A 23144-nucleotide genomic window follows, 5' to 3' on the forward strand; every position below is an offset into this window, starting at 1 on the left:
TCCACTTATAAACAAGGGTGGCACATTGGCTTGACAAGTACATACAACAGAGTAAATAAAAGGTCCATAGCACCAACAGTGAGCCAAGGAATGGAAATGATCTTGTCCATGGAGCCATTATAGCTATGGCCCATCAGGAAAGACAGAGCGAGTTTCGTCTAAAAAATCTTTTTCAGAAAGCTGATGCCTCTTTCGAAAAAGAGGCTGCTAGTGTCAGCACTCCTACATGTGTTTCTCATTGCAGTTGCAAAGGTGCTGTTGTTGCGGAGCATATAGCTCCTCCCAGAACATCAGAAAAGTCCACGGATGTTGACATTGAAGAGCTTCTGTCATCTCCACAGGCAGACTCCAGTAAACAGGCCAGCACTACTACTACCATTACTATGAATGTTTCTTCTCTGACAAACAAACCAAATGGAAAGCACCAGCCACAGGAGAAGACAGGCCGTAAACTGTCGTTCTATGTAGATTCGTTCTTTCTGATGGTTCTAATGATTTGGCTTTGGAGACAGTGGAATACGAAGTGTGCCTCAAGAAACCATCTTGCCCCCAGACTAAGCCTCCATCTATTGAAAGATCCCCACTGTGGTCGAGAGACAGTGTCAGAGAGAAACCTCATCAGTAAAATGACTGCCATACTACAGTGAAAGATCAGTGGGTTCAGACACATAGAGGAACTGAAACTCTTAGTGTTAAAATGTCCTCTTTGCTTATGTGTACAAGAAATATATTTTATACACGCTGATGCCCCTGTGCTACATGGCTAAACCTTCCATCACAAGGGTGACTGACTGGGGAAAGGGCTAAGGGAGGCGTAGCTTCGTTTGTCAATAATACACATCACTCCTCTGCTTTATGCCTGGTTACTGACCTGCAAGCAGTTGCAGTCGAAGTTAATGTTGTCAAATGGCAACTATATGCTGTTTGTATTTACCACCACAAGAAGCCATATATCCTGAGGCTCTTGCAGATCTTACAAGCAAATTCCTGCTGGGAGACTTAAATGCCCATAATGTATTGTGAGGCTGAAACACTACTTGCCCCCAGTGGTCATGTTTTAGAGTGCCTCATGATGTTTCAGGTATGGTGCGTCCTCAGAGGGACAATCCCACTCATTTCAATGCTTCCACTAGGTCAGCCTCAGCCTCAAACCTCACAGATTCTATTTGATGGGATGTTACTGATGACCCTTATTCCAGTGAGCACTTTCCACCCTGGATTCATCTACAGATGGAGCAATTCTTAAAAGGAAGCCACTAAGATGGATGATCAACAGAGCTAATTGGATGCTATTCAGCCAACTGGATGTTTTTGAAAACCGAGGCATCTTCTAGAAATGGGGAAGGACCTGTCACAAAGTCCAAATGTCATCTTTGAAGGCACCCTGTATCGTGGTGCATTGATGCATGCTGCCAGCAAGTTTTATTAGGTATGCAGCTTTGCGACGATTTAAGTGCTGACCAACGAAAGTATAGGAAGCCATTTCAAGGATTTGTGAAAAATGCTGTCCGTTACCTATAGCAGTGGTGCTGAAGCTGTGGTGTCTCCAGACAATGTCCAGAATATTGCACAGACAGTCTCAGAGCATTTTGCAGTGGCTACTTCCACTGCCAGCCCAGATTCAGCAGTCTACTGCTGTTGCACAATCATGGAAGGGATTAGTTGAACTTCAGATCCAACAGATCTGAGTCATACAAGTGCCCTTCCTCCATTTAGGATTTGGCACTGTCTGAGGCTCACAATATGTGCCCAGTCAATTCCCAACCCAATACAGCATGCCTGAAACTTGCAAACAATGTGAACAGAAATCCCCCTAAAATGTTTTAATTCGATAAGGCAGGCAAGATAATTTCCCAGCTCATTAAAGGAGACAAATTTGATACCTGTCCTCAGACCAGGCAGGGACCGAATGTGTCCCAGTAGTCACCAGAGCATTGCCTTAATAAGCTGTGTAGGAAATACCCCGGAGCGAATGACTATTGTCATCAGAGGCCAGTTGACTCCTTTGTCGTTCTCATTGTAGGTTCAGGAGTGTCGATCCACTATTGACAACCTGACCCTGCTAGAGGTGGCTATCCAGCAGTGTTTCCTATGTAAACAGCATAGTCTAGGGATATTGTTTGACATCAGTAAGGCATCCAACACTAGCTGGAGTCACAGTATCCTGAACAACTTCTCCACCAGTGGGTCTTTTGTAGTTACCTCCCCATTGTCATTCAGTCTCTCTTATCAGAACAGTCTTTTAGGTACTGAGTTGGTGATGATGTGTCAGATAGTTTTGAGTGGGAGAATTATGTTCTCCAGGGAAGTACATCAAGTGCCACCATCTTTGCTATAGCTGTCAACAGTATAACATTTGCAGTAAGCAGTCCTGTACAGTGTTCTTTATTTGTGGTTGATTTTGCAGTTTTTTGTTCCTCCTCTGCCACTGTAACAGCGGTTCGTCAGTTACAACTTACACCAAAGAGGCTGGATGAGTGAACCCTCAAGACAGGTTTTACATCTTCTGCAGATAAGTGTGTGTGTGTGTGTGTGTGTGTGTGTGTGTGTGTGTGTGTGTGTGTGTGTGTGTGAATTCTTTCTCGTTAATATGCCTCACTTGCATGTGAGGTACACCATTCAACATTTTAAAGACTCTATGAGGTTTATGGGCCTCATTTTTTATTCAGAACTTCTGCAGGATCTGAAGGCAAGGACCCAGAAAGAACTTAATATCTTAAAGTGCTTTTGCCACTGGTCTTGGGGGGCGGCAGGATGCATCTACCCATGTTTAATAGGGCTTCTGTTAGGCCATGGCTTCATTGCAGGTGCACAATGTATGGATCAGCATGATTTCTTACCTGGATCATTGGCGCTATTCATCATAAGGTGGTCAGGCAGGCCACGAGAGCCATACCCAGTCTCTGAACTTAGGTATGTGCCACGTACCATTCAGCCGAAACTTCTCAAGGTTCATCAAGCATATAAGATCCTCGTGGCTCCCATGTTACCAGTGTATCACACTGTTGCTTCTCCTGCTAAAAGCACCTTTTCCCAAATCTTCCATGAGCAACAAGGTCTTTTGGGATCCATGTGAAGTAATGTTGAACTCACTTGGTGTGGGGTGAGTACAAATGTAAATCCATGTTTGGAATTGAATGCTTGGATTTAGAAAGAGAAGCTGCAATCTTGTGTGTGTTTTAATACAATATTTTATGAACTTTTAAATGAGCACCACAACTGTACAGGGTGATTTTTTTCACCGTGTACAAACTCTAGAGATTGATCGATGAGAGGATACAGAACAAAAGAGGTATAATTAACTTACGTATGGAAATGTGTGGTTTCTGTGCAAGAAACCTGTTATTCAATCATACATTGTTACAGAGACTGTGTTCTAATACATACTGTACCTTTCAACCACAGTTACAGTATGTGCTAAAAATGGTTTCCATGTGCCTCAGCACTTGCATGTACTCACCATAGCATGTTCTGTCTCACACGTTCACATCGGCCAGGTTGCATTCAAATAGTGTCAAAGGCAACAGGAATACATTGCTCCAGTGTGTCCGCATCTCGAATGGGCTCTGCATACAGAATACTCTTGAGATGGCCCTATAACCAGAAATCACACAGGTTAAGATCCAGTGCATGAGCAGGCCATGCAACTGGACTCTCTTGTCTGACCTGTCGACCAGGGAACACCCAATTGAGATGTGTCTGGACTTAACAGTGAAGTGGGCTGGATCACTGTCATGTGGCACCACGTAACCCTTCAAATCATCAGTGGCACTGCTTCCATCAGGGGAGGCAAAGTTACGGCAAAAAACACCAATAGTTCCAGCCTGTTAGGTGCCATATTCGGAAGACTGGTCACAAAGTATGGTCGCCAGTTATCTCGGCCCACACATTCTGGCTGCACCAATGATTTGCTGTCACCGTATCATGGGGGTTCTGCATACTATCCCACAGATGACCAATATAAAAGTAGAAGATACCACTCCGCATTGTGGAAAGTCTGTCACTAGTAAGTCCCGCACATGCTGTAAGTGTCATGGAGTATGTTCCACATGATCGTTTGGCATACCCTGTACTGGCGGGCCAACTGCCTGGTACTGACACGGCGGTTGGCATCCACAGTGCTAATCACATTTTCCTCCAAGTCTCGTGTCTGAACATTTCAGGTACATACATCATAAATTCTTGCTTCCTGAAATGACTCTATCTCAAACAAATGGCAGAACACTGTTGCAAACATTAAATTCTGTGCTTGTTGTTGTTGCCCATTTTCATTTGCCTTTCTGTAAGTAAACACCATGTCAACAAGCTCTCGATTTGAATTCAGAATCATTGTGTACAACACTGTATCACATCCACTTCAAGGTGAGTCAGCAAGAAAAGTGAATCAGACACAAAATTCCCCAATGACTATTGTAGGAGAGGGTGCTAGGGCATGACATACAAGAAACAGTACCACCCTTAAAAGGACTGTGGTTGTATGATACATTGTACAGTCTCTATAACAGAGTATGATTGAATAAGTTGTCCCTAGCACTGAAACCATTCATTTCTGGACATGAGTTCATTAGACCTTTTTTGCTCCGTATCCTCACATCACTCAATCCCTATAGTTCCTACAAGGTGGAAAAAATCATCCTGTGTAGCTGTATTCACAGATATGCCCAAACAGAGGGACTCCATTGGTTGCTCTGTTGTTTCCATGGCCATGTTGTCAAGACCCAGTTGCCTCAAGAATTCACTGTGTTCAGTGCAGAATTGTGTGTAGCAGATCAGTTGTGTTGCAACTGCAAAAATTCCTCAATTGTTCAGGCTCCCAAAGCATCCTTAACTCTGTATAACACTTGTACCCAACAGATACAGTAGTATAAAATATCTAGGACACACTTCAGTGCCTTCAAAGGTTAAGGAAGGAGGTGCGCTGCTGGACACCAGAGAACATGAGTATTAAGGTAAACAAAATGGCAGGTGTAGGAGCCAAGAATCAAATAATCTCATGTGCCATCCACCTACAAGCTATCTCATCACTGTTGAAATTCAGAGGTCATGCATAGAAGAAAAGAAGTGTGGCTGGAAGAGAGAGACAGTAAATTGCGTCTAGTAAAGTCAACAGCTTGGTCATGGCATACTTCCTTCCAGCCACGCATATGAGATGACGTCCTTCTCACTCATCTGTGCACAGGGAACTCTTCTGTGTCACATGACTTCTTGCTTCAGTGGGAGGACACTCCACTGTGTGGTTCTTGTGGTGTACGCATCCCAGTGCGCCACATTTTAGATTATGTCTTATATTCAGACAAGAGTACAGCAGCTGATTTACCGACAGGTTTGCCCTCTATTTTAACTAATAGTCAAACGAATGTGGTGAGACATTCAGGGTTTTGTGAAATGTTCATCTTGTTCCCTAAGATTTTAGGGAGAAGTTTCTAATGTGTTATCAGGGTGCCTAGCACATCCATGTTTTTTTATAAATCTCGAGCCAGTCATATACGCCTATGTAATTATTTTCAGATTTGTAGAGAGGGAGTATATTATGTAAGACTTACTTTTACCTGTTTATAACATTTTAGACATTTTAACTATATTTGTTTTCTAATAATTTTCTTAAGGACACTGATAATGTTGCTGTTGAATGCCCATAAAACACACACACACAAAATGCTGTAAAGACATGTTAATATGAGCCTTGAAAAGGCACTGGTTACTGCTGACATTGAACACAGTTTGGTGATGCCAGTTGAGAATATCCAAAAGTTGAGCTATACTGGGCATGGGCTGTGCTCGAGTAGGAATGGGACGAGATGATTGGTGAAGCTAACAAGGTACAGTGTAGTAGGGAAATCTGGGCTCACTCAAGACCAAATTCCAGTAATAATGTGTAGAAGGGCTAGGCATGTTTACGATGAAGTCATGTAGGAAGTATACCTGCTTGAAGAATATCCTTGTAAAACTGAAAGTTGGTTGAATAAATGAAGGTTCAGTAAGCATATTTCATTAAAGTAATCGGAGTAGTACAGATAAAGTAGATGAATTGCTAATATATATTGACACTGACATTATTTGAGTATAAATTACATAGCACATTACACAGCTAAGAAATACGAATGCTTCCTTTGGATGGGTACACCTTATGTGTTTTCTGTGCAAGGAGTTTGTTCCAGAAGGGAAGAGTGCCATTTATGCCAAGTGTAATGTTTCATTCAAAATAATTAAGACCGAAATTTGAAGGTTGTGCAGGAGAAGGGGCTCTTAACTCTTTTTTGAGTATGTGTTTTGCTAACACAGGGCCCCAGCCTTTGCACCACTATTTCCCTTTCTATGCTCCAAGCTTCTGTTTTCACTACTCCTTTCCCCTCTTTGTTTCCACTGAATGGTCTTCTTGGTGCAGACCCCTTGGACCTGATACATGATTTAGGTGCTTAGTTTCCCATCTAACTTCTGACACTTTCTCCACCTTTTCATTAATGAATACACGGTGCTCATTGTTGGGTTTGACCTGCCATCACTTCTCTAAATTTTCCGGAAGTACATGTCACACAAGGAAGGTCAGCCAATGTGTTATATGTTCTATCTTTGTGGATTTCCACCTTAACATCTTTCCTTTCCACTATGTTAGTACACCCAAAACCCAGCACAGTAACCACCCTGTTGTGGTGGGGGGTCATCAAGTACCTGCACAGTGGTAGCCCCTAGATGGCACAGTGATCACACTGTTGGTGCCGGAGCTGAAACACCCCCATTTCTGCCAAGGAGTATGTGCCCATTGTGGCTGGGGCACAGGGACTCTTGAGCAATGGATTATTGGGCAGGTAGCCATTGCTGAGACTGGATGGCACCCGTGGGGGAGCCTCCATTCACAGTGGATGACACCTTGGCAGGTGACAAGCATATGAAGTGGATGAAGCTCTCTCCCACTGGTGACTATACAGCCCCAGCAGTCTCTTCAGAAGGAAAGAACTCATTCTGCACAGCGAGATACAACCCCGAAATTGTTCCTTCCCCACTACGCCATGGGAGGAATGTATGGCTAAGTGACAAGCAGAGGAATACTGCCCACCAATTGTTTTTTGAGCAATATAGAGGACAAGTTTGGGGAAGTTGCAGGTACATCCAAAATAAAGAGTGGGTCACTTTTGTTGAAAACAGCATCCTCTGTTCTCACGGGTGTTGCATGCTTGTGATGAGTTGGGTGACATTCTGGTGCCTATAACTCCCTATAATAGTCTAGACATTATTCAAGGCATCATTTCCCATCATGACCATCTCTTGCAGACTGACGATGAACTACACACCAACTTGGGGGGATGGGGTATACATTTCATGTGTTGTCCCCATAAGAGACCAAAGGATAATAAGGTTGCTACCGGGGCCTTCGTCTTGGCCTTTTAGGGCGATTAATTCATTGTCTTAAAAAGTCAAGATGATGGTATACTGATGTGACATGTAACTGTATGTGTTGTCCCTCCACCCCGCCCCCAATTTGGTGCTTCAAATGTATGAAATGTGTCCAGATGTGCTCGCATTGTGACACCAGCACAGTCTATAGGGATTATGGGTGCATGTTGCGCATAAATGTTCCTGTGAGGATTATTCCTGGTTAGATACATTTAGGATGGAGGGACTGATGACCTAGCAGTTTGGTCACTTTAACTCCAACAACCAACTAACCAACCATTAAAAAGATGTGCAGACACATATGCAGTAGTAATAAGCAACCAAACTGGATAACTACTGGCATTAGAGTATCATGCAGGAGGACAGCCAGAGCTTGGTAGCAGACTTTTGCTACTGACAACTGCAAAGTGCTGAAGAACGCCATTAGATGGGCTAAAATAATGTATTTCATCAACAAAATAGAAAGCTCTTAGAAAAAGTTAAAACTTTTAAGGTCAGTTGTGAAAGAGGCAGTATGTGGTATTTGACATATTATGCCAATCTTGTGTGTGAATGAAACCTGATGATCCACTAGAATTGTACAGAATATTTAGTAATTGCTTTCTGTCAGTAATTGGCAAGTTAAATCAAAATTTTATGGGTGTGGGTAAATATGTAGAACACTTGAAAGCTGGTGTTAAAAGGCAACTATTTCACATGCAGCTAAAGAAAAGAACCAAAGATGAAATAAAACAATTATTACATTATTAAAGAGTTAAGGCTCCTGTGAGAATGATGAAATTTCAATTTGGGTTATGAAGATAAATGCACCAATTTAAGTTCCGTAATATGTCAGGTGTGTAGTGTGTCATTCAGGTGTGGCCAATTTCCTGGCAGATTGAAATACTTGTTAGTGAAGTCTCTTTCAGAAATGGGGGAAAGATATTGTGTGGACAATTACTGCCCAATTTCTTTGTTGCCATAGTTCTCAAAAACTTTTGAAAAGCGGTGTACAGAAGAGTAGTTGCATATCTGAGTACACAAAATGTGCTGCCTGAAAAGTAGAAAACAAAAGGTTGTCCTCCAGTGTCAAAAAACAAGGATGATTTTTCATGATGAATAAACCATCTAGTTATACTTGACAGATGCTTTATTTGAATAAAATATCTAGTTATACTTGACAGATGCTTTATTTGAATAAAATCATACACATGACCTGGGTTTCAGGATGTAAATCCCGTCTTCAGGCACTACAAAAACAAAGAAAACTGAAGGGAGGGGGTAGTAGGAGGGTTTGGACATTTTGTTAGCTGTTATTTCTTCGGTGGTCCCTCCTGCCGTCTATATTAGTTCCAGTGGCAGCCACTAGAGTCTCATTGCGTTTTTAGTGGCAGTCTGTTGACTGGTCTTGCTGGGCTTTCACAATATGTGGCAGGGTGGGTACTTAATATGGTAAGCAACTTTTCAGGTTCACAAATTGACATTCTATGGCCTTTATGCCTTCATTTTAATTTTTTAACTCTTTGGCACATGACTATTCATTCACAGTTGGTTCATGGATACATTAGGCTGGAAATGTGTGCTTATCTGCTGCTACATTCATGTTTTTTTGTAAGGCCGTGTTTACCTGGTGTGGTATTGGTTGACTCAGAAAATGTTTTTGTACCTCACCCACATGGGACCTAGCATGCTACTTGATAAATTCACTGGATTTTTTCACGTGACTGGTATGACTTTCTTGTATGCAATCAAGGTACAACCTGATGTTCACAATTGAATGGGTCCTTTAAATGTTAATTAATTTTATGAAGACTCTCTCTTAGTTTTCCTCTCTCTCTCTTTTTTTAGTATTGCCTGGGAATAGGAGTTACATCCCGAAACCATGGTCATTCGTGTGATTTTATACAAACCAAGGATCTGTTAAATACGACTAGGGTGGATTTATTCCCCATGTAAAGTTATAGTAACAGTAGGGACAAATGGCTCTTTTTTTTTCTCCTCTCCCCCCCCCCCCCCCCCCCACCCTCTCTCTCTCTCTCTCTCTCTCTCTCTCTCTCTCTCTCTCTTTGCAGATGACACAGGTGATATTGTGAAAGAAGTGCAACATAATATATGTGTTGTAGCTAATATGGTAGTCAGTAGCATCAGTACATTGCTTTCAGAGAACAGATTACACAACTACAATGCATGGAGTTTCTACTACAGAACTCTTAAAGTGGAATGTTATTGTCCCAAGCTGCTCAAGCAGTCAGTGAGATCGACAATTTTAACTTCTTAGGACTGAGGGTAGATGGAAGACTTCCTTGGAAGTATCACTTTCAAAACCTAGTGCAGAGATTGAATCTGCTATCATCAGTATAAGAATGATCTTCACTGTCTCCAAAATTGAAACATGAAGGCTCATTTACTTTGCTTCCTTTCAATCTGTCGTCTCGTATAGTACTACTTTTTGAGGCAACTCTATGCAGTCAACAAGAATATTCTTAGCTCAGAAAAGGGTTGTCAGGCTGATCTGTAGTGCCAGTTTGCAAACTTTGTGTAGCCCATTGTTCAGGTGTCTTGGATTCTAATTCTGCCACCCCTGTACACACATTCTATGATGGGATTTGTTGTTGATAATATTGAATCATTCGGAAGAAACTGCAACATTCCTTCAGTGAATACTAGACTTTTATAACAGCTCCTTAAGCATTGTTCAGCAAGGTCTGCACTGTTCAGCACATTTCATTTTGAGTGGGGCTTCCAGCAGAACTGAAAAAAATAGTGAAAAATCCTAAATATTGAAATCTAGATTGTCAAGGTTTTCTTGTGTCACACACCTTCTATTCTGTACACGAGTTCCCAAACACTGTTCTGTAAACTATGTTCTAATACATTCTATGACCAAGTAGCTGTGGCTTGCATGGAAACTGGTAAATAAATAAATTGATGGCACATAAGGCTATAGAAGATGTGGGTGCCTTTCTCTCATAGAGTTACATATGGCATTCACCTGTTTTGCTTGATTTCTGGTGCCTACAAATCATCTATACTTGTTTGAAATTGCATTATATGTGATTTTGTAAAATTAACAGATAAGTTGTTTATTGTGATCCATATGCAAGCAAGCTTGTTCCACAATTATCGTAGCTGTGGCAGGTTTGGATGTCCTTAGGCCCTTTATCTCTATACTTTTATCATTCACAAACATTTCAGTTTATGAAGAGTCCTCCAAGTTCATTTATGTTAGTCAAGAACAGAAGTGGGGCAAGAGCCTAACATTGCAGGACACTACATTTGATGTTTTCCCATCATGAATTTAGTCTTATTGTTGTGGTATCCCAATTATCGTCTGTTTGCATCACAGGGACACAGTCTCATTGAACAACGCTTCAGTTCAAATGAAAATGTACGAAAATGACTTGCTGACTGGCTCACTTCAAAAGAAGAACTGTTTTTTAGCGTGGCATTCATAGCCTGCCGGAGAGATGGGAAATGTATAAATAGCAATGGAGATAATTTTGAATAAAATATTGTTTATCTGTCACAAACAGCAACATGTTGTCATCTTAATAGCCATGAAAATCCTGTCACCGATCACACACAACAGTGTCTGGTAGGCAGTGGAACCATGTTTCCATTTGGGCTTAGCAGATAGACCATGTAATATGCTTCTGTCTCTCATTGAGTAACAATCCAGTCGACTAGATTTGAAAATAAGTGTGTTGTTGGATTCCAAGAAGGTGGCAGAGCATATAAATCCATCATCTTTCATTGAGGTCGTCCACATAGGACTTCCCAGTTCACTTTGTGATCACTGACTATTGGCTTTTAGGCTCTTGGAATACCACACAGGTAACGGATTGCAGGAGATGGCATGGAGATTGAGAGACTATATACACCCCGTGCTCCATCTCTAATAACTGTGACACCAACAGTAGCTATCTTAATCTGTAAGTTTTCTTCCAAAGGAAAGCTAAGAAAAACTCATATTGAGATGGAAACTGAATGGAAGGCACAAAAACTGTTAGAAATGTTATCTTACAGAGTGGTGAGGCACCAATCAGCAAACTGAAATAACCCATTAACTTAAGACAGCACATCACGTTCGAAGGACATTTTGTGTGTGTGTGTGTGTGTGTGTGTGTGTGTGTGTGTGTGTGTGTGTGTGTGTGTTTGTTTGTCAATCACTTTAACAAAGTGTTTTCTTTCTCTAATTTTCAGATCTTCATGTTGTCTGTATACATATTTTTTTGAATTTTTCCTCTTTTATTGTTATGAAAGTATTAATTTGCAATGACAGAACTGTATCTTAGGTGCTATCTGGCAGAATGATTTATATACACATGAAACTTAGGTTTATTGTTGTAGAAATTTGTACTGTAACATTTCTTTGAACAATTTAATGATGGTTATACACTTAGAATAATTTATTGCTCATCTCTCATTTTATCTTTAGATCAAAGAAATTTGGGAATGACTATGAGAGTTGAAAGATCTTCTTTGGATCAGGTGAAAAAACGTTTTGAACTTAATAAGCGAAAGCTGGAAGAGAAGAAAAAGGACTATGATATCGAACAGAAAATGAAAGAACTCCGAGAAGAGGTATGTAATTATTATATTTTTGTAGAAACTGGAAACCTAATGACACTGAAGTATAAAAAAACTGTAATCCAAAATAACACAAATTTAAGGTCGTAAAATTAGTATAAACTATATAATCTCCTTGGCAAATTACTTCAAAATAACATGGTTAGAGTTACCTCCCTTGTACCATACATCATTGCCGTACAATGACAGCTAAAACCCAAAAAAAAAAAAAAAATGTGAGTCCTTATACGCCAATGTGCAAGCTTTAAATTTGCTATTTATATTGTGCTATTGTGTTTCAGAATTCTTCACTGAAAATTTCTTGAGTTTATCGAAGTGGTTTCTTGTGGGTCAGAGTGTGTTTTTCTTCGAGATTCTCTTGATTCAGATTGATTGTCAATTCTATTGTCCTTTTCTAGAAATCAAACTATTGCCCTGACAGAGGCCATTCTCTCCTAGTAAGACAGTACAACTAATAATAATTAATAACAACAGTGCTTTATTTAACATTAACAAGTTTCATTAACAAGGATAGATTGCCACTCACCATACGGAGGAGGCTTCGAGTTGCAGACACAATGAAAATGATGGTTAAACATTTAAACTTTCAAGCAAATGATCCTTCTTCTGAACTCTTTCTTCCTCCATCACTGCTTCTCTCCTCCACATCCCCCACTGTTCCAGCACAGTCACCTGACTCGGCACCTAACAGTCCATCCTGTCCCCGCCACATATCTGCATACCGTAACAGGCAGCACAGTATCTTCCTCTACCCCTACCTTGCTATCCCTCCCCCCCCCCCCCCCCTACCCCATGTTGCCTCCACACTCTACTACCCACCCCAGCAGATTGCTGCTCAATTCATAAATATTATGTATATGGGCTATACATTGCTGTGTTTCATCTGTCTGAAGTATTCCTTTTGGGCTTGGTGCTGTGCTGAGTTTGTTTGAGCTGTGCCTGACATCACCCAAAGCTGCAGCAAAGAAATTTCTGCTGCTTCAAGGAATAACAATGCTCCAATGTCTGATGAACAAGAATGCCACCGCCATTAAGACTTCGGTGTGTCTTCTTGTTAAAAGCTTCACTGTAAAATGCTGTGAGAGTGAATCACTGCATAAAGAGTGGAAATTAAGTAGTGTTTTATCCACAAGTTGTTGAGTTGCTGCTACTAATCATTACCGTAACAAGTAACAAAGGAGAATCCAAGAGTCTGTTAACTTTTACTGCAACAGAAGAAATTGACAGATGGAGACTCTTAAGAGATTATAATGAGATGAGCGGTATGATACTATCAGAATAATTTGACAGAGCACTAAAAGATCTAAATTGAAACAAGGCCCCTGGTTGTGATGACACTCCATCAGGTCTACTGATATCCTTGGAGGGCAAGTCATAACTAAACTGCTCCACCTCATGTTCAAGATATATGAAAAAAGGGAAATATTCTCAGACTTCAAGAAAATATAATAATTCAAACTTCAAAGAGAGCAGGTGCTGACAGATATAAATATTTACCAAACTGTCAGTTTAATAAGTCATGGTTGCAAAACGCTAACATGAATTCTTCACAAAATAATGGACATAATGGTAGAATCCGATCCCAGGAAAGATCAGTTTAGATTCCGGAGAAATGTAGGAACACACAGGGCAATATTGACCCTACAACTTCTCTTAGAAAATAGGAAAGTCAAACCTGTGATTATTGCTTTTGTAGACAGTGTTGACTTGAATAACTCTTTGAAATTATGAAGATAAGTGGGGGCGAAGGCTATTTACAACCTGTATAGAAAACAGACAGCAGTTGTGAGAGTCAAGGGAAATGAAACAGAAGCAGGGTTGAAAAGGGAGTGAGACAGGGCTGTAGTCTACCCCCGATGTTATTCAATCTGTCTACTGAGCAAACAGTTAAGAAAACAAAAAAATATGAAGAGAAGAAATTGAAGTCAGAAGGGGAGGGGGGTTGCTGATGACAACGTAATTCTGTCTGAGACAGCAAAGGATTTGGAAGAGCAGTTCAGGGCAACTGACTGTGTCTTGAAATGAGGATAAAAGATGGACATCAACTAAAGTGAAACAAGAATAGTGGAATGTAGTTGAATTAAATCAAGTGATGTTGAGGGAATTAGACTAGTAAACAAAACACTAAGAGTAGTGGTGAGTTTTGCTTTGCTTTTTGGACAGAAAAATAACTGATTATGGTTAAAGTGCAGCGGATATAAAAAAATGTAGACTGGCAGTGGCAAGAAAAGTGCTTCTGATGAAGAGAAATTCTTTAATATTGAACATGGATTTCTGAAGGTATTTGTCTAGAGTGTAGCCTTGTATGGAATTGAAACATGGATGACATAAACTTCAGACAAACAGAAAGTAGAAGCTTGTGAAATGTAGTGATACAGAAGAGATGAAGATTAGATGGGTAGATTATATAACTAATAAGGAGGTACTGAATCAAACTGGGCAGAAAAGAAGTTTGTGGCTTAATTTGACTAAAAGAAGGGATTTTTTGAAAGGACACCATCTGAATCTTCAAGTGATTGCATGTAAGTTGCAGTAGTTATTTGGAGGTGAAGAATCTTGCAAAGGGTAGAGTAGTATGGAGAGGTGCATTAAACCAGTCTTCAGACTGAAGACGACCACCACCACCACAACAACAACAACAACAACAACAAGCAGAACTGTTAGTATATCATGCGGCTGCATTCACAGATGTCTCTGCATCTCGTGAGGTAGAAAGTACTACACCCAAACATCATCCCCGTACAACCTGGCCATTTGTGTACACCTTATTTGTAGTGACAAACTCTCTCTTTCCCAAGTATAATAATGGACTTTGTCAGGACCTTGCAGGCTAGTATTACCCTACCAACCAGGTTGAGAAACAGATTTGCCATACCTTATCTCCACCATTACCCCACACTCATTACACAGCTTTCCAAAGTGATATTCTGTCACCTAGCAAATCTTCACAATATCCTTTTTAGTCTGTGCCATATCTACTTCCAAATTTTGTGGAGTAGCGTAGTGGTAAGACACTAAACTCCCCATCCAGCTATACAGATCTGTGTTTTCCATGATTTCTGTTAATCACATGCTAGGATAGTTTCTTTGAAAATGACACAGCTGACTTCCTTTCTCATTCATCCCGTACCTGTTTGATCTCCATCTCTAGTGAAGTCATCATTAACAGGATATTAAATCCTAATCTTCCTTTCTTCTTCTGCTCCCAACCCTTGCCCCATGGATCATATCCTTGTTGAGATCAAATAAGGTTTCTCTTGTCAACTTCACACCATCTAATTTCAAAAAAATGTTTCAAATGACTCTGAGCACTACGGGACGTAACTGCTGTCATCAGTCCCCTAGAACTAAGAACTACTTAAACCCAACTAACCTAAGGACATCACACATGTCCATGACCGAGGCAGGATTCGGACCTGCGACCATAGCGGTCGAACAATTCCAGACTGAAGCGTCTAGAACCGCTCGGCCACACTCGCCGTCCCTAATTTCAGCTGTGACTTAAAATGTCCCATCCTATGAAATGTGGGCTACCTGTATTAGAAGCAGTATTGTATGATAACTTCACTTAAACTATTGTACAGCATTCTGTGTATGTATGACTATGAATGAACAAATTATCGACCAAGTTGAATGTCTTTTGCCCAGCTGTGGTTCAGTTGTGATGCATGAAATGTAATGTAAGTTAATTGACCTCAGCTGCTTCACTCTTCAAACCATATGAATTCCCATCCACACTACCAATACCAGCTTCTTTGGATTGCAGTGGTGGTAACTTTTCCCCTGCAGCCATCCTCCAGTTATGCAACTCTCTCACTTCAATTGCTGCCAGTCTTTGTCTCCTACCTGCCTCCACCCTCTTGCCACCATTCGTGATTCCAGTCAGTTTCACTGTTCTATCTCCCTACCAGTCTCACTTACTGATACTTCTCTACTTCATCCCTCTTTTTCTCCTTTGCTGAATCATCCACATTCCCCCGTCCTGTCTCTTGAAGACTGTACACATGTGGCAGTTTGCTCCTTAACATCATCTGTTTTGTTTAGTTGTCCATATTTATATACCTATTACATTGCTAACTGTAAAAAAAAATTGAGTAATTGTAAGTGGGACAAAATTAGAGATTTTTAAAACAATATGATTTTTGTGTTTCAAACAATGAAAACTCCTGGATGGAATGTAACAATATTGTGAAAAGGAAAGTTGCTACTCACCATATAGCGGAGATGCTGAGTCACAGATAGGTACAACAAAACCACTGCCACAAATAATACCTTTTGGACAGTGAGGCCTTCTTCAGAATTAGATGGTAAACACACACACATACACACTCATGGCCCCAGAACACCACCTCCTTTTACACTAACAGCCCTAGTGCCCATGGCCTTACCGCTACTGAACACCCTTTCACAACACCTGACAGATTCCAAACCCTCTACCTCGTTCCTAGTCGCCACGACTAATTATATCCTCACCCAAAATTACTTCTCCTTTGAAGGCATTACCAACAAACAAGTCTGCAGTATGGCTATGGGCACCCACATAGCACCATCCTATGGCAACCTATTCATGGGCCATCTAGAGAAATCCTTCCTAAACATCCAGAATTCTAAACCCCTCACCTGGCTCTGATTCATTGATTACAACTTTGCGATCTGGATTGAGGATGAGGACATCCTATCCACATTCCTCCAGAACCTCAAGAACTTCTCCTCCATTTGCTTCACCTGGTCGTACTCAACCCAACAAGCCACCTTCCTACATATTGACCTCCACCTCAAAGATGGCTACATCAGTGTCTCCATCCATGTAAAACCTACTAACCTTCAACAATACCTCCACTTTGACAGCTGCCACCCTTTCCTTACCGAGAAGTCCATTCCATACATTCTAGCCACCCATTGTCATCGCATCTGCAGTGATGAGCAGCCCCTCTCAAAATATACTGACGGTGTCACTGAAGCCTTCACAAACCATAATTATCCTCCCAAACGTGGGGAAGAGAAAAAAAAAAAAAACTCCCTTTGCATAAGTGGGTATTACACGACGAACCGCCGTGAACGGTACTGGTCTACAACGGGAGCCATCTAGCGGTAGCACTGGTGAAACTACAAAAATTAGCAGACATATTATCCAAGCACCAGAATAGAGCGTAGTTCTAACTGCACTACACATTGATAACTCGTGCATGTGCAGAAGGGGGCACCGCAGCACTTTCTGCTTCTCATTTGCTAATTGTTAAGTGGCTAGTGGCTAATTTCAGATTTTCATATTGGGTATTTTTCTGCACTTTTTTTTCTTCTTTTTTCCCCCAGCAATTAGGTTTAATAAACGCAGTTCTTCTTCACCCCGGACCCCCCCCCCCCCTGCACCCCCCCCTGCACCCCCCCCTGCACCCCCCCCCTCCCCTGCCCCCGGTAGATTCTTTCATACTAGCTGTTTGTGAAAGCATTTTTCTATTGATTGCTTCGTATTCTCAAAATGAAATGGTGCAAAGAGTCATTAAGTGTCTTAATTCAGGCATATAGAGAGGAAAGGATGTATGACCCGGACTTGTACCACAATAAGGTACATCAGCAGTCGTCTCTTTCTGAGTAATACGTGCATAATGTTACATGGTAATTTTTTCGATTTGTATTGTAATGCCTCCCCCCCCTCATGCACGATGGACCTTGCCGTTGGTGGGGAGGCTTGCGTGCCTCAACGATACAGATAGCCGTACCATAGGCGCAGCCACAATGGAGGGGTATCTGTTGAGAGGCCAGACAAATGGGTGATTCCTGAAAAGGGGCAGCAGCCTTTTCAGTAGTTGCAAGGGGAACAGTCTGGATGATTGACTGATCTGGCCTTGTAACACTAACCAAAACGGCCTTGTTGTGCTGGTATTGCGAACGGCTGAAAGCAAGGGGAAACTACGGCTGTAATTTTTCCCGAGGGCATTCAGCTTTACTGCTTGATTAAATGATGATGGCGTCCTCTTGGGTAAAATATTCCGGAGGTAAAATAGTGGAATGTCAGATCCCTTAATCGGGCAGGCAGGCTAGAAAATTTAAAAAGGGAAATGAATATGTTAAAGTTAGATATAGTGGGAATTAGTGAAGTTCGTTGGCAGGAGGAACAAGACTGCTGGTCAGGTGACTAAGATCTATAAATGCAAAATCAAATAGGGGTAATGCAGGAGTAGGTTTAATAATGAATAGGAAAATAGGAATGCGGATAAGCTACTACAAACAGTATAGTGAACGCATTATTGTGGCAAAGATAGATACGAAGCTCACACCTACTACAGTAGTACAAGTTTATATGCCAACTAGCTTTGCAGATGACAAAGAAATTGAAGAAATGTATGATGAAATAAAAGAAATTATTCAGATAATGAAGGGTCGCAAAAATTTAATAGTCATGGGTGACTGGAATTCGGCAGTAGGAAAAGGGAGAGAAGGAAATGTAGTAGGTGAATATGGATTGGGGCTAAGAAATGAAAGAGGAAGCCACCTGGTAGAATTTTGCACAGAGCACAAGTTAATCATAGCTAACACTTGGTTCAAGAATCATAAAAGAAGGTTGTATACATGGAAGAATCCTGGAGATACTAAAAGGTATCAGATAGATTATATAATGGTAAGACAGAGATTTAGGAACCAGGTTTTAAATTGTAAGACATTTCCAGGAGCAGATGTGGACTCTGACCACAATCTATTGGTTATGATCTGCAGATTAAAACTGAAGAAAGTGCAAAAAGGTGGGAATTTAAGGAGATGGGACCTGGATAAACTGACTAAACGAGAGGTTCTACAGAGTTTCAGAGAGAGCATAAGGGAACAATTGACAGGAATGGGGGAAAGAAACACAGTAGAAGAAGAATGTGTGGCTCTGAGGGATGAAGCAGTGAAGGCAGCAGAGGGTCAAGTAGGTAAAAAGACGAGGGCTAGTAGAAATCGTTGGGTAACAGATGATCGATTGAATTTAATTGATGAAAGGAGAAAATATAAAAATGCAGTAAATGAAGCAGGCAAAAAGGAATACAAACGTCTCAAAAATGAGATCCACTGGAAGTGCAAAACTGCTAAGCAGGGATGGCTAGAGGACAGATGTAAGGATGTAGAAGGGAGTATCACTAGGGTTAAGATAGATACTGCCTACAGAAAAATTAAAGAGATCTTTGGAGATAAGAGAACCACTTGCATGAACATTAAGAGCTCAGATGGAAACCCAGTTCTAAGCAAAGAAGGGAAAGCAGAAAGGCGGAAGGAGTATACAGAGGGTCTATACAAGGGTGATGTACTTGAGGACAATATTATGGAAATGGAAGAGGATGTAGATGAAGATGAAATGGGAGATACGATACTGTGTGAAGAGTTTGACAGAGCACTGAAAGACCTGAGTCGAAACAAGGCCCCCGGAGTAGACAACATTCCATTGGAACTACTGACGGCCTTGGGAGAGCCAGTCCTGACAAAACTCTACCATCTGGTGAGCAAGATGTATGAAACAGGCGAAATACCCTCAGACTTCAAGAAGAATATAATAATTCCAATCCCAAAGAAAGCAGGTGTTGACAGATGTGAAAATTACCGAACTATCAGTTTTATAAGTCACAGCTGCAAAATACTAACGCGAATTCTGTACAGACTAATGGAAAAACTAGTATAAGCCGACCTCGGGGTAGATCAGTTTGGATTCCATAGAAATGTTGGAACACGTGAGGCAATACTAACCTTACGACTTATCTTAAAAGAAAGGCTAAGGAAAGGCAAACCTACGTTTCTAGCATTTGTAGACTTAGAGAAAGCTTTTGACAATGTTGACTGGAATACTCTTTTTCAAATTCTGAAGGTGACAGGAGTAAAATACAGTAAGCGAAAGGTTATTTACAGTTTGTACAGAAAGCAGATGGCAGTTATAAGAGTGACATGAAAGGGAAGCAGTGGTTGGGAAGGGAGTGAGACAGGGTTGTAGTCTCTCCCCGATATTACTCAATCTGTATATTGATCAAGCAGTGAAGGAAACAAAAGAAAAATTTGGAGTAGGTATTAAAATCCATGGAGAAGAAATAAAAACTTTGAGGTTCGCCGATGACATTGTAATTATGTCAGAGACAGCAAAGGACTTGGAAGAGCAGTTGAATGGAATGGATAGTGTCTTGAAAGGAGGATATAAGATGAACATGAACAAAAGCAAAACTAGGATAATGGAATGTAGTTGAATTAAATCGGGTGATGCTGCAGGTATTAGACTAGGAAATGAGACGCTTAAAGTAGTAAATGAGTTTTGCTATTTGGGGAGCAAAATAACTGATGATGGTCGAAGTAGAGAGGATATAAAATGTAGACTGGCAATGGCAAGGAAAGCGTTTCTGAAGAAGAGAAATTTGTTAACATCGAGTATAGATTTAAGTGTCACGAAGTCATTTTTTAAAGTATTTGTATGGAGTGTAGCCATGTATGGAAGTGAATCATGGACGATAAATAGTTTGGACAAGAAGAGAATAGAATCTTTCGAAATGTGGTGCTACAGAAGAATGCTGAAGATTAGATGGGTAGATCACATAACTAATGAGGAAGTATTGAATCGGACTGGGGAGAAGAGAAGTTTGTGGCACAACTTGACCAGAAGACGGGATCGGTTGGTAGGACATGTTCTGAGGCATCAAGGGATCACCAATTTAGTATTGGAGGGCAGCGTGGCGGGTAAAAATCGTAGAGGGAGACCAAGAGATGAATACACTAAGCAGATTCAGAAGGATGTAGGTTGCGGTAGGTACTGGGAGATGAAGAACCTTGCACAGGATAGAGTAGCATGGAGAGCTGCATCAAACCAGTCTCAGGACTGAAGACCACAACAACAACAACATTGTAATGCCTTACTTACAAAAGCTCATTTTTGATTTGATTGCATCTCTTGCATTATTTCAGCATACCAGAGAAGAGAAACTGGCAGTGATATGGGAGAAAGTCACCAGCAAATGTAATGTTACAACCAGCCTGCAACATAACAGGGCTTTCACTGGTATTTTATTCGTGATCCGGGCTGCTATGATCACAAAATGTATAAACATGATTTAATTGTTACTTTCGAGAATGTGAGGCAGCCTCCCCATGGCTGTGTCGCACTTGTTACTTCCATCTTCTATCATAGGTAGCAGCTTCTCATAACAGGCCATGTCCATCCTAATGAAGTTTCAAAATTCTTGTGGATCTTCGAGCCTCAGTTCTTTCATAAGAAGTGAATATGATCCCCTCCCTTCGTCCCTTCTTTTCAGCTAGGGTCGAGCTCAACAAAATCAGGCTTTTCATTTTCGTGGTCATTCTGCCCTTATGAAGATTTACTCTCTTTGCCAGGGCAATAGCTCCAAAAAGAATTGGGTTCTCCATGTGCAAAATGCTGTATAAATACACTCCTGGAAATGGAAAAAAGAACACATTGACACCGGTGTGTCAGACCCACCATACTTGCTCCGGACACTGCGAGAGGGCTGTACATGCAATGATCATACGCACGGCACAGCGGACACACCAGGAACCGCGGTGTTGGCCGTCGAATGCCGTTAGCTGCGCAGTATTTGTGCACCGCCGCCGTCAGTGTCAGCCAGTTTGCCGTGGCATACGGAGCTCCATCGCAGTCTTTAACACTGGTAGCATGCCGCGACAGTGTGGACGTGAACCGTATGTGCAGTTGACGGACTTTGAGCGTGGGCGTATAGTGGGCATGCGGGAGGCCGGGTGGACGTACCGCCGAATTGCTCAACACGTGGGGCGTGAGGTCTCCACAGTACATCGATGTTGTCGCCAGTGGTCGGCGGAAGGTGCACGTGCCCGTCGACCTGGGACCGGACCGCAGCGACGCACGGATGCACGCCAAGACCGTAGGATCCTACGCAGTGCCGTAGGGGACCGCACTGCCACTTCCCAGCAAATTAGGGACACTGTTGCTCGTGGGGTATCGGCGAGGACCATTCGCAACCGTCTCCATGAAGCTGGGCTACGGTCCCGCACACCGTTAGGCCATCTTCCGCTCACGCCCCAACATCGTGCAGCCCGCCTCCAGTGGTGTCGCGACAGGCGTGAATGGAGGGACGAATGGAGACGTGTCGTCTTCAGCGATGAGAATCGCTTCTGCCTTGGTGCCAAGGATGGTCGTATGCATGTTTGGCGCCGTACAGGTGAGCACCACAATCAGGACTGCATACGACCGAGGCACACAGGGCCAACACCCGGCATCATGGTGTGGGGAGCGATCTCCTACACTGACCGTACACCTCTGGTGATCGTTGAGGGGACACTGAATAGTGCACGGTACATCCAAACCGTCATCGAACCCATCGTTCTACCATTCCTAGACCGGCAAGGGAACTTGCTGTTCCAACAGGACAATGCACGTCCGCATGTATCCCGAACCACCCAACGTGCTCTAGAAGGTGTAAGTCAACTACCCTGGCCAGCAAGATCTCCAGATCTGTCCCCCATTGAGCATGTTTGGGACTGGATGAAGCGTCGTCTCACGCGGTCTGCACGTCCAGCACGAACGCTGGTCCAACTGAGGCGCCAGGTGGAAATGGCATGGCAAGCCGTTCCACAGGACTACATCCAGCATCTCTACGATTGTCTCCATGGGAGAATAGCAGCCTGCATTGCTGCGAAAGGTGGATATACACTGTACTAGTGCCGACATTGTGCATGCTCTGTTGCCTGTGTCTATGTGCCTGTGGTTCTGTCAGTGTGATCATGTGATGTATCTGACCCCAGGAATGTGTCAATAAAGTTTCCCCTTCCTGGGACAATGAATTCACGGTGTTCTTATTTCAATTTCCAGGAGTGTACATATATATCTTTGTAATTAAGTGTTATATTATAAAACTATTGAATCTGTAATTAAAAAAAGTAGTAACCTACATAAGAGAATAACAGTTACTTAACGAATAATGATAAAAAACAATTTCTTATTAAATAGGAACCTCACATAAATAATTTGAACGAATGACATTCCAATATGTCACACAGTCCTCCTTGTGTATCGCACGGTAGAACGATTGACTTTACAAGAGATCATATAGTTCTATCTGTGTTTCACACATTATTACTGTCTACTGCACATTTACGCCAAGTATATCCCATTTGGATGGTGTAATAGGTCTACGTGAACCAGCCTGTAGTTCGAGAAACTCATGCTTGGGGTGCTGGTGCAT

General features: G+C 41.8%; 1 protein-coding gene across 1 annotated transcript in view; it reads left to right on the forward strand.

The window, feature by feature from the left end:
• The window catches only part of LOC126282097 (zinc finger matrin-type protein 2), a 45826-nt gene that overhangs the window by 14067 nt on the left and 8615 nt on the right, over window positions 1-23144 (forward strand). Inside the window, exon 4 of the mRNA XM_049981555.1 lies at window positions 11810-11955. Coding sequence (XP_049837512.1) covers window positions 11810-11955 — 146 coding nt within the window. The remainder of the gene's footprint in view (window positions 1-11809; window positions 11956-23144) is intronic.

Source organism: Schistocerca gregaria, chromosome 7, assembly GCF_023897955.1.
Source record: "Schistocerca gregaria isolate iqSchGreg1 chromosome 7, iqSchGreg1.2, whole genome shotgun sequence".
NCBI classification, from domain to species: Eukaryota; Metazoa; Arthropoda; class Insecta; order Orthoptera; family Acrididae; genus Schistocerca; species Schistocerca gregaria.